At 32.6% G+C, this 13202-nt stretch overlaps 1 protein-coding gene across 1 annotated transcript; it reads left to right on the top strand.

The window, feature by feature from the left end:
- Positions 1 to 7179: 7179 nt before the first annotated feature.
- On the top strand, positions 7180 to 8393 carry LOC130894626 (uncharacterized). Its single transcript, XM_057801552.1, has 2 exons — positions 7180 to 7277; positions 7337 to 8393. The coding sequence occupies exons 1-2, from the start codon at positions 7251 to 7253 to the stop codon at positions 7769 to 7771; spliced, it is 462 nt and encodes a 153-aa protein (XP_057657535.1). The 5' UTR covers positions 7180 to 7250; the 3' UTR covers positions 7772 to 8393.
- The last annotated feature ends 4809 nt before the right edge of the window (positions 8394 to 13202 follow it).

The following is a 13202-nucleotide window of genomic DNA, read 5'->3' as shown; positions in this document are numbered from 1 at the left end:
CGATTTGAAAAATGTGAAAAATTATCCTAGAATCAGCTTCTTCGTGTTCTTCACATGATAATTCTTCTTCAGTTGTCTTAATTACTTTATTATCAAAAACTTTGTAAGAATAACATTTATTGAAGCTTACGTGAATAGTTTTATTACCAATGAAAGATGACATGTCATGATTGCCCTAGTGATCAATAAGGAATTTAACTAAAGCTTCTTTAAATTGTATATTTTTAAGTTCTGCGGAAAAATTATGTGGCCGAACTTGATTTGGACCAATTGATACCGGACTTGTTTCTTCTTCACGTCGCGAACGTTCACAGTCTTTGATGGACGGCGAGAAGTATTGGTCGAAGATAATGTCAATCCGAGTAGATTTCATCTGGGATATAATACTCAAAAACTTCTTACTTATACCATCATACGTTTGTGGTACATCTTTCATGAGATGTAACAAAAAGAAACCATCAACAAGGCAAACATCAAAAGATGACGGCGGTTGATCTGTACTATTTTCCATTTTCTTTTCAATTAGCTTTGCTAATTGCGATTTATCCGTTTTGCAAATTGAACCATCTGGATGACACATTGACGTCGGCATGGGGGTAAGCGGGTATCTCAAAACTTTTTCGTTGTGAACCTTGTGGGTGAGGGAAATCCCCAACATCCTACCAAATAGATCTTATTGCATTCGCAGCTCAACAACCTTATTGCCCAAAGTCAACTTCTTTTTCTTTGGCGCCTCAGCAAAATTTAAAATTTTATTTTTTTTTATAGGCTTGTCAAATCTACCTTCATCAACAACGCATTCACTGATAAATTGGTTCTTTATATTCTCACCATTCTCTTCGATATTTAATAAAAAGTCAGCAATTTCAGGAGATGCAGACTTTGATGTAGCAATATTATACAAATTTTCTTTGTCTAATGTCGTATCAAACGGATTACAATTTTTTTCAAGAACTTCAATGAAATCAGCAATTTGTTTTCCATAAATTTTCACTCTATTCGGTTGTAATTCTGCCGTAACATCTTGTAAGTACCTTAGACCACATACATCCAAGACATGTGATATTAATGTTGCTCTTATGCTGTGGCTTTTAGTCCAGCGTTGACGTGCCGCTATAGAGTTAGTAAAGTGAGCGATGCCACTTAGTCGTTTAGCAGCATCAGCATTGATTGTTTGTTCCAAAGTTAGATCTACTGATATTCGCGAAAATGGCTTATCAGTTCTCTTGACGCCAAAGCATCCTTTATTAAAATCATCTTCTAGTCCCGGATGAGTTTTATCGACATTATTTAAATTATCGGAATATTTAACACAGTATCTAGCGTAATTTGGTTGATTAACAATGAAAAATAAGTTAGCCATTTTCGAAATCACGTGCTTGAACATTTGAAAGTCACCCATACGTATACTTCTTGAAAGATTAATATAATAACTTATCAACTGTATATAAATGAGGTAGAACTGTGCTGTTTTCCCATGTCTACCTTCTCTGGTCTTTGCTACATATCTTTTATAAGAATCGAGCAGCTGTGATAACACTTGATTAGGTACTAAATTAGTTTCTGATGAAGATGAAAATAAAATTTGTTTGTCCTGATATTCTAAAAGATCTTCATAAACTTGTCCCTTCACAAAATCGTATTCCGCACTCTTATGTTTTAAAAATTCGTCAAAATGTAACATCTGTAAGCCTAATGCCATTAACGGATGCAGACGTTTGCATCGATTAAAATGTTTACCTTCTATTATTCCTTTCACCGACCCAGAAGCAATGATCTTACTCTCAATCATCATGTGAGATAATCCGCACTCATCGATGAAAGTACCAACAGCTTTAAAAAAAGCCATCATCAAATGAAACGAGCCAAGATGGATAAAAAGATTACTAAATTTGAGACCTTCAGTTGCTTGAATTTTATAAGCTATTTTAGCTATTGCTAAGTCATAAGTCACTTGTACATAAGTTTGACCACATTCTTGACCAACTTTTTGTGCTTGTTCCATGGTGTAGGCTACGACTGATACATTTGTTGGTGATGAATAGATAGGAGTTAGATAAGATATAATTTGCTTCGGACTATTGTCATGGATAATTCTACTGTTAAATCCTGGCCATGACGGTGTGTTTGGCACGTGAAAAAAATTTGAAAGCATATGTAGTAGATCAATGGTTTGTATAGATGAAAAATTTTGGGGTAAAATTGGTGATTGATCAATTTCAACAGGTGTTAAGCGACCTATCATCTTTATTCGCTTATCATACGGTACAATGTCATGAGTTATTTCTGTCAAAGATCGTTTTCTTTTTTGTCGTGGTCCTGTTGGTGATAAATCTGAATCGGCATTGCTAGCATCTTGGTTCAGTTCCATATGAGAATCATTGCTATCAATGTTTTGATAAATAATTCCTACAGTGTCGTGTAAAGTTTTCTTTCCATCCAAGGTGTCGATGTATCTGTCAAAATTATCAAAGGCTACTCCGGTGCATAGTGAAGGTTTTAGAATAATGTCTGGAGGACAAACTTGTGAACTTTTTACCGATGAGATGGTTGCTTCTGTTTCCAATTCTTCTAGAGTCGTATAGTTACAGCAATGTCCTAATCTATTTAAAATATTTATCAATTTTTTACTACTTGTTAAACTTTTTATAGTCATACCAAGAGTTATGTGTTTAGATGGTTTTACATTACCATTACTCACACAAAAAATTGCATCGGCAGCCATTGAGGAACTCAGTCTTTTACAATTTATACCATCTTTACGTCTGATCTCCTTACCTCCCATAAATACTCTGAAGAATCGGTCTAATTTATCTGGAATCACGCATTCACCCGCAATTAAGTCGGTTGTTTTAATTTTTGATGGTAGTTTAGATTTCTCAATTTTTAAAATAGTATCTCGCAAGATTAATGCAACTTTATCTATAAGATCGTTTTCTTCAAGTTTGCTAAGATCATCTTCAACTAAACTACAATCTTTATGGATGATAGTTTTTTTCTTTTGTTTGGATATAAATTTAATAGTTTTTTTGAAATGTTTTTGGATTTTCTCTTCCAGATAATGATTAGTTATTAAATTAATACCAGCCTGAGGATGAAGTTTCTGCTCATAACTCAACTCAATATTATACGTATCACATAAAGATGATAATGATACACAATTCCTTTTTTTAATAACTTTTTCTTCTATTGTTGATACAATGTGATTAAAAATATCTATGGATGTGACGATTTTTATGCCACGTAGTATGTGGAGTATCAGAAACTACTTTGTTGTACTCATTTAAATAATGCAATTCACAAAAGTGATGATACAAAATTTTTTCATTAACAGATTTAAAATGATTAATTTTTCGTAATAATTCGTCATTATTAAGTTTTTCCATCCATTCAGTAATTTTTTCATAAACTTTTGTGTCGTTTGTTGAGTGAAGATTTTGTTGTTTACCTTTATTTTGTTTACGATCTTTATTACAATAAAAGCAAACATTTTTCAGTGGTCGATCTGGTTCAATCTCTTCTGTGTTCATGTCGGAAGTATCATCATGAACGTCAGTTTCATTGATACTTAAATCAATTGTCGAGCTGGTAGCAACATCTCCTAACGTTAACTGAGTATCTACACTTGGAGCAACATCTTCTGAAAGAACCTCACTGTTGATGCTAGGGTTAGAATGCCCTGAAATGCACTGATTATCGAGATTTGAAGAATTTCCTGATGTTTTTTGACGATTTAAACTAGAAGAAGCAACCTCACAAGCGATTTCACTGCTCGACTTTTCAGTTACGTTGTTCGTAATATTTTCAGGATTACTGGTACAATCTATTTCTGAAGAAGAATCACGATATTTTGCCATTAAAGCTGTGAAACTACTATAACACTGTCTATGATATCCATCTATATTATTTATTTCTGTAGGCAGCTGAATATCACAGTATTTTAATTTATATTTAACACGTATACTCAAAACGTTCTGGCATTTCTTTAATTTATCACTCACAAAAAGGATTAATTTATCTTTAGATCCTTTACAAAAAACACATTTAATTTTATCGTTAGACATTGTAAAAATTAATAAATAAACATTAAAAACAACACAAATACAAACATGTGACTTTAGACTGACGCCATATTGTGTACTTGCTGGTGCGCAGACGTTACTATCTATCTTTCTTGCACTTTGAGCTCTCTCTCTCTCTCTGACTTCTAGCATCATACGGTAATTCCTTCCATGAGTTTTTAATTTTTATTTAAGATTAACAATCGAATTAACGTTTGGCAAATTAATTTTAGACTTTTTTATCTCAAAGGAACATAGTATAAAAATTACAGACATTAAAAAATACTTTAAATTTTTTATAAAAAAAAATAAAAAATTGTCGTCTGTCACATGATTAACAATAATAAAAATATCTGGCAATAAGAAATTTATGTCTGGTAGACCTTTTTAAAGGCCAAAATATGAAAATTAAGTTTGTAAAAATGGTTTAAAAATCCAGGATTATTACCTGTACAGGTAGGGTGCGTAGTAATCAACGCAACTGCTACCGGCAGACAGACCGCCCAAACTCTAACCGAAAGAGTAAGAAGGACAACATATCAGAAAACCAGCTGACCTAAAATTGTCGTTTTCTAAACGTTGCCAGCTCCCATACTACTATATTCGGCTACTGACTTCCCAGAAGCTACTTTGTATTTCAAAACTTCATCGATAACATTAAACATTGTCTGTTTGTCTATCTCCTTCCACATAGTTTTCTCTTCCTTTCGACTTTTGTCTACATTTTTTCTGTAAAACAAAGTGATGAAATAATTTCAAACCTAAAAACTGAAATAAAAACGTGGGTTACATTCATACACTATGAATGTACTCTGTTTTTTGCTGTATGAACTTAACTCATCGCAAAAAATGAAATAAAAACTAACCATATATATCATTACTTACGTATCAATTTACAAATTTGGCGCTATTATCTTCCTAATAAAAATGTCGTTCAAAGTAGGGTTATGAAATTACTCGTGGCTGTATTATTTTCGTGTCACCTGTTTACGTTTCAGATCTATTGCTGTGACACATATACGCGGCATTAGTGTGACGTCACAAACATTCTTTGTATCTAAACAAACCTGGTAGCCATACTATTTTCCATTTGTGTCTAGATTTTTGATTACTTAAGCGTTTTATAGGAGTTATTAAAGGAAAAAAATTGTTAAAAAGAAAGTAATCGTATTCACTTGATAAAATAAAAATAGTTATAATAATTTAAATTGACAAAAAATACAGTATTTTCTCATTTTAAAAGCTATATTTTAGGTTATGCTCACTGGATTAATGTATACTATTGGAATAATATTGAAATATATCAAATTAAATAATACTGACTATTTCCTTTGAAAAATTTAAGCCAACCAAAAAGCTGTAATATTTTATGTTTACCTAGCAACGATCAAATTTCAGCGATAATACTGCACTAGTGCAAATTATCGATAATTTGCACTAGTGCCAAATTTTCGTCTAGGATTAATAAACATCATTTGGTTTTAATTTTATATTTTAAGAAAAGGAACAATTATTGAAAATGCAATTAGAATATACAACTTTACTGGAGGCCGACGATGGTGTTTCTATGCTGCTTCCACCACTTCTTATTGTTACTTCGCTACTGTCATTTCGCATTTTTTGTACAATTTCCTCGTGGTGTTCACTATTTACTTGGAGGTAACTCTTTATCGAGGCCTGATTTGAGTGTCCGGTAACCTTCATAATTTGATTTTCTGAAACCCCAACCTTGGCAAGCTGAGTAACTGCCGCAGCACGGTTCGAGTGATTTGTCACTTTTATTCTTTTCGTGTCAATTCCTATAGCTTCCGCTGCATCTCTTGTCCACTTTGAAATTTCATTTCGTCCTACTGGACAATTTTTAAAAAAACCTTTTGATGTTTCTTTCATCCATGATGGGTTTACAGTTAAGAAAAGACGATCGATCGTAATATGTTTTCCTCTTTTTTCTTTCAACATTTTAAAAAGCCTGCAAAATTATAATGATAGATTGTTTGATATCATGCTTTACATTAAATACCTTATTGGGCATTTATCAGGCTCGGTGGTGTTTTGGACTAACCATCTTTTTTCTGTTAACCTATGACTCCCTCCTTGCGCTGTCTTAGAAAAAATAGGATTATAAGCTATGCGTCCTGTAGGGTTGCCGTAGTTGTCAAATTCTTCTTCAAAGTAACTCAAAAGGCAATTACATGCTTCTCTTCCTCTCCACGCCAGTTCATATGAAGCAATATGAAAGAACTTGCGTTGAAGTCCGTCCGGGGTCGACTCGTCCCAAATGGCACACATTTTATCAATATCTTGTCCTGATAAGCTAGATGCACTTGTTTTTCTTTTTTCAGGACACTTTTGCAACTGCTTCCTTTTTGCGTCTCTCGCAGTTCTGGCGCATTCAAACGTTACATCTTTAAAAGGATCGAAAATAATGTTAAACTCTTCATAACATTTTTGTTGCAAAATTTTCGCTACTGTATTCCAAAGTGTTTTGACAACACCTTCTTTATATTCTTCCCCATCACTACGTCTCATGTTGAAAGCGAAATCTCTTAGAATTACGGCCAGCTGTGCGACAGAAGTTTCCTTGTTCAAAGTGTATTTTCGTTCATCACAAAATTGTTGAAACTGTCGCCCCGCAGAATCTCTCGACTTTTTCGTATTCAGTGGAGTTAGTTTATCCACTGCGGCGTCTATTACTTGCGTGGAATTCTGCCCAAAACGTAAACTCATTTTGAAATATTTTTTCACGAACAAAACTGTTGTCAATAAGTTACCGTAGATACCAATTCAATGCCAATATGATGATCGTCAACTACGGTATAATTTAAAGAATAACAAATTTTAAACACAGAATTAAGTTTATTTTAAATTAAATTTTTCTCAGGAAATAGTCTGCCAAAATGCCCTCTCGTGCATGTCAAATTGTCTCATAATTTCCTCGAGTGCGCATTCGCGCACTCGAGAAAATTAAATTATCGACAATTTGACATGCACTCGGGACATTAATATTGATTATTTGTTCTAGTGTCATCAACGCATGTTTTAACATTATCTGCAATAGCAACCTTTTTTAAGGACAATATCGCCCAACTACAAAGAGGTGAAAACTCTTATAGCAGTGGCAATGTGAAAAAAATGATTTTCGATCCTGCTGTTTCCTCTGCTCTACTTTGAGGTGAAGTTACAGCCAGTATGAAGAATAGAACTTATAATGTTGAGGTGAGTTTTGAAATCATATCAAAAAGATCGTTGTTATTTTGCATAATGTTATTTTTCAGGTTTCCATTGATTACGAGGATGGTATATTGGATGCCACCTGCTCCTGCCCCAGGGGACAAGCAGTATGCCATCACATGGTAGCTGTATGTTTTCATGCACACAACAACGTCAGTGTTACTGACAAAACCTGTGTGTGGAATCAGCGCAAACCTACTGGCGATGGAGAAAAAATTGTGAGGATTAGTGATCTCTACAAACCAAAATTTTCTAATTATCAGGCTTTTTCGAGACCAGCATCAACCCAAGAAATGGCAGATTTTAGGAATGAATTAGGATACTCTAATCCAGTTGGATTTATATGGCTGTTTATGCCTGAGCAATCACAATTGACAAGCATAATAAAGAATATTGAAGATATTTTATATTCACTAGAGTATACACAGGTTACTGACAAAGAGACATTTTTAAAATCAAAATGCTCAGTAGATATATAAATAAAGTTGAACAGATAACTAGAGGACAGTCAATTAATGAAAATTGGCTAGTTGCTAGAAAGTACAGAATAACTAGTAGTAAATTTGGCTCTATACTCTCAGCCTACAGGAGGAACAAATTCTTAAAATCTTTATTTTCAAGCCTACTAGAAGGGTACGAGCTGGATGGTATACAAGCGATAAAGTGGGGAAAAGAACATGAAGTGACAGCAATTGCTGTATTTCAAAAAATTACCGGATTATCAGTGGATCCAGCCGGATTTTGCATGGACTATTGTGGATTTTTGGGTGCTAGTCCTGATGGGTTTGTTAGCGAAAGATGCTTAATTGAAGTAAAGTGTCCCTTCAAACACAGAAATGTTGGAAAATTGAGACCAGTGTTAAAAGACAAAAACTACATAGTTTACTTTGAAGAAAACTTGATGATAATTAACGAGAATCATCACTATTATCACCAAATACAAGGTGCGTTACATATTGCTGAAAAGGATATGTGCTATTTAGTAATATGGGTACCAAGTGACTGTATCATTGTACGAATTGGTAGGAGTGAACAATGGACAAAAAATTTAAATATTTTAAAAACATTTTATATTTCAAAATTCATACCATTTATTTTATCGTAATAAAATATTAACAGAATTCTGAATTTTTATTCATTTCCTGCAAAGGGAATTAAATTGAGAGAAAGTTTTGAATTTAAATGATTAACAATAAGCTATTTAGAGTGTGAAAACTTCAAACACTACGTCATTTTTCAGAGTTTCTATCCATGGCTCTCAAATTTTAATTGCCCTTAAGGTATTTTGTTTACAAAAGTGTGACTACATATATTCTTCTCAATTAATATGAAAACACATATAAACTGTCTTAATTATGTAATCGTAAGCCAATGATTTACATTTGATAAAAAGGGGAAAATTAAGGTTCACTAAAAAGAACTGTTTAATAAAACTAGCTATAATAACTTTATTTGTAAGTAAAACAACATATTTAAAATAACAATGTATATATTACAGACAAGTTGATACAATGCAAAGATAAACATGTTTTACAAGTTAAATAGGTTCATAAGACTTAAAAACTATTTATACAAAATCTAACGATATGATCAATCTTTTGAATCCCTTCATAATAAAGTTGTCCAACTTCTTTAATTAAAGGATACTGCAAGTTTGTTAAAGCCCCTACTACCTGAAACACAGCATCAGCATGTGGTAACAAAGAATGTGGAATTAAATTTAATATATTGAACACCTTCATTCTCCTTATAGCACGCTCCACATGAATCCTTGCTCGAGCAATGCATTCAGTTTGATGAACTTGTTCTGTAGTGAATTGAGGAGTTGCAAGAAATGGGGGAATGTTAATATGAACTCCGGGAGGCATTAAATCTTTAATTAGGAATCCTTTATCTGCCAATACCAAGTCTCCAGGTTTAAGTTGATTTAAGATTCCACAATCTTTGACAATTTTTTTGTCTGATGTTGAACCTGGATATTAACATGATAAAAATGTAGCTACACCATTTGGTGCAACACCTACTAATCCTTTGCATGTATTTCTATGCTTATATGAGCTGTACGTCAACTTCTGGGAAGACATACTTTGGCGATTTATATAAGTATAAACTTCCGTACAATCTATTATAATTCTACAATTTGTGAAACTACTAAAACAGTTTGGTAAGCACAACTGATTTTTACTTCTATCTGGTATTTCAGACATGAATTGTTTGAATAAAATTTCATGCAAGGCATGCACCCATGTTGTTACAACATTTGAGACTGTGTCTTGTGAAACATTAAACCTTACTGCTAAATCTTGATGTGGAAAATTTTGTTTCAATTTCATCAAAGTCACGAGCAGCTGATCAATTTTTCTCATTTTTTCTACCTTCCATTTAAAATAATATCTTATTTCATTTTTTTCCAACAAATGATACAGAGCCATGAATACATCTGTTGTAGGCAAACCAGTATATAAAATGACCAAGTTATTATCACTCCTAATATGATCAAAGGAGAATGTTTCTGATAAGTGAGAGAGACTACCTGTAGCTTTTTCTAGACTTTGTCGTAAGCAATAGTCTGCTTCTGTCATAACATGGTTGCTTTGAGAGAAGTCGTCTGTTTCTTTTGACGTAGATGCTTGTGGTTCAATTTGCAATCTGCAAATGGATAAAACAATAAATAGAAATGAAAAAATCACTAAAGGTATCTACTTACTCCAACCCATCTTGAAGTGGTCTTTTCTTTTTCTGGGGATATTGGTCGTGAAACATTTTTCCTTCATTGTGTAAGAAAATGGTTGGCCCATTTTCTTTTTTTCCATCTACAAAATGACAACTACACAAAAAAGCTCCGGGACTTGGTTCTGTTGTTCTTCTACAAATATTGTGAAAAAATAAAATTTTAAACAGTTATAAAATTCATCATTGTTAGCTTTATTCATTTGCTTCTTACTTTTGGATCCTTTGGAAATCTATAAAACTTACAACGCTCTCTGACATTGTAATGCTTACAGCCAGGTGCCCAACACTGCACCATTATTATTTAGATGAAAAACGCTAAAATTAGATATAAAACATGAGAAAAGAATTAGAACAATTGTTATTTTTGTAAACGAAACTAACTGTTTCTGAATAATTCCACTTATAAATAGAAATTCATGAAAACTCATCAGATATTTTAGTAGGTATAACAAATCACATTTTTCAGAAATTTTATAATTTTCTTAAGTATACCGTGAAATTATTTAGGAAGGTTGATTTCATTCACAACGACTTGATTTCGCAAAATAAAAGTTCAAACTGTACATTTTATCTAAAACAATTATATTTAACAAGATTACAATAGTGAGGTTAGGTTAGTTTTATCTTTTTATTCAAATTATATGGTAAAACGTACCTGTTTTGATTGGAGTCGAATATATACTTTAGTAAACGTCCTAGTGATGTATACAAGTTAAAATAATTTATTTTTTTTCGAATATAAGGAAATAATAACTGATCTAAAATCACAGCTATTGTATCTAAATGGACGATATATTTGTTTAGATACAGTTACAAATTGTGACGTCACCACTAATACTGCGTATAAATAAGCTACGCATACACGGATAAATCGTTCAAATGATGCGCGTCTAACTAGGGATACGAAAATATCGATAGTTGGGCCCATCGATAGTCTGTTCATTAACCATCGATAGTTCCGATAGTTTAATATTTTAAATAAATGCTGGATTTTGGATTTACAAAAAAAAAAAACGAAAAACTATCTTTTATTTTAGTTAGCTTAATAACCACGCATTTTTAGTGACAAATATTAATTGATCAACATATTTTTCTTTGATTCTTGATCTTCTTTCATTTATAATAAGGCCTGCGGAGCTGAAGTTTCTTTCAGACTCAACCGAGGATCCCGGCGTGCATAAATACCTAACCACTAACTCTTGCAAAGGATTTAGTTCACCATTATTGAGCTATAAACAATCAATTTCTAGACCATTTTAATGAAATAGATAAGTTACCTTCCAATAGAGTAACGGATCACCATCTTCAGGCAGATTTTGTCTTTCCAAGTATTGCCTTTTGATAATTATTGCATCAGCAATGTGATTTCTTGATTTTTGCTGATTTTTTTCATGCATAAATCCGAAAAGACAACTTTTTGGGGAGTTGGTTGAACCGTTGGCTTCATTTCCTTCATTGTTTTTCAAATTTCTCATTAAAGGACTCATTTCTTGATCCAGGAAACAGGAGGCCTGATTAGCATTCTCTGCACTTCGAAACCCATCTTTTTTCCATCTCGGATCTGAAATAGTGCTAATTCTGGTAATTGTTCTGGATTCGTTGGGAAACAGTCGATTTCTTGTTGATTCAATCAACCCTTGACAAAACAATTTGCCAAGGTCTGTAGAAATATTAGCAGTATTCAAAAAATTATAAATACCAAATGATATAGGTATAATTATGATACAGTCACATATTTACTACCGCTAATTTTTTCCGTGGCATCATCAAATATAGAAAGGCATTTTTCTAAGTCTTTTAATATTTCAATGTCATCTGCAGTCAATGGAGTAGGTGCATTTTTTAGTTTTAGTAGTGTGGAGTTAAGAGCATTGGAAGTTAATAAGATTCTTTTAATCATTTGAAAACAGCTGTTCCATCGTGTTGTCACTTCTTGGATTAATTTGTAAGGAGTTTGATTTTCGTCAACAGTACCTCTCCATAAAATTCTTTGTTCCTCTTTAAATTTAGTTGTGGCCAGATTGCTACTTTTAAAAAATGTAACAATTTCTTTACACTTCTTTAAAATTGGTTGTATTTCTGTGTTTTTAAAGTTTTCCTGCACTGCTAAGTTCATTGTATGTGCGAAACAAGGTAAGTGTCTTTTTTTAATAAATCACAGGCTTTTGTCATATTTGCTGCATTATCTGTAACTATGCAGGTAACTTTGTCGAATAAATCCCATTTATCACAAATTTATTTGATAGTTTTTGCAATATTTTCTGATGTGTGGGATTCATCCATTTTTTTAGTAGCTAATATTACTCTCCTAAGGGTAAAATTTGAATCAATGTAATGGCAAGATAAACAAATATAAGCTTCATTTGCTGTAGATGTCCAGATATCAGTAGTCAATGAAACATATTTTATATTTTCTAAATGGTTTTTTAGCACTTGAGAAGTTTTCACATATAATTGTAATAAAAGCTTATTCTTAATTGTATCTGGATTTGGAAGTACATATTTTGGGTCTAGTAACTGTACAAATTTGATAAAACCTTCATCTTTTACAATTGTGAACGGTTGATAGTCTTCAGCAATCATCATCACAAGAGCTTGATCTTAGATCTTTTTTCTTTGAGAGTTATTATCATATTGCAGTGTTCTCCGGAAATAAGGACTGATTGATCGACCACTGGATCGAGTTGAAGAACCTTCAGATATTGAGCTTCTTTCTTCATCACCTAAAATTTATTTTTAAATACATGAATAATTATGTTGATGTAGATACTTACTTTGCTCGAATGATTTGGATATCAAAAGTGTCGGATGAAACCTTTTTAAATGATCAGAGAGATTACTGGTGTTTCTACTAGTCTTATATTATTTGCCACATTCACAACATTTAGCTAGCTTCTTGTCAGTGGATGCTTTAAAATATCTCCACACAGTAGATATTTTATTTCTCTTTCTGCTCCTGTCGACTTCAGTTAATTCAGTTTGAATATTATTAAGGCTAACACTAGTAAAACTACTAGAACTTGTGGGAACAAGAATTGGCACTCTAGGATTGACTTTTGAAGAATTTTCATCCTCATCGGAACCACTATTGTTATTTAAAATAGAAAAATATATACAGGGTGACAATAAGACTTGGGCCATGTAAATATCTCCCATATTTATGAAACAACTCAAATA

This window comes from Diorhabda carinulata, chromosome 5 (assembly GCF_026250575.1).
Source record: "Diorhabda carinulata isolate Delta chromosome 5, icDioCari1.1, whole genome shotgun sequence".
NCBI lineage: Eukaryota > Metazoa > Arthropoda > Insecta > Coleoptera > Chrysomelidae > Diorhabda > Diorhabda carinulata.
The sequence above is the reverse complement of the archived record's forward strand: the minus strand, read 5'-3'. Positions and strand labels throughout refer to the sequence as shown.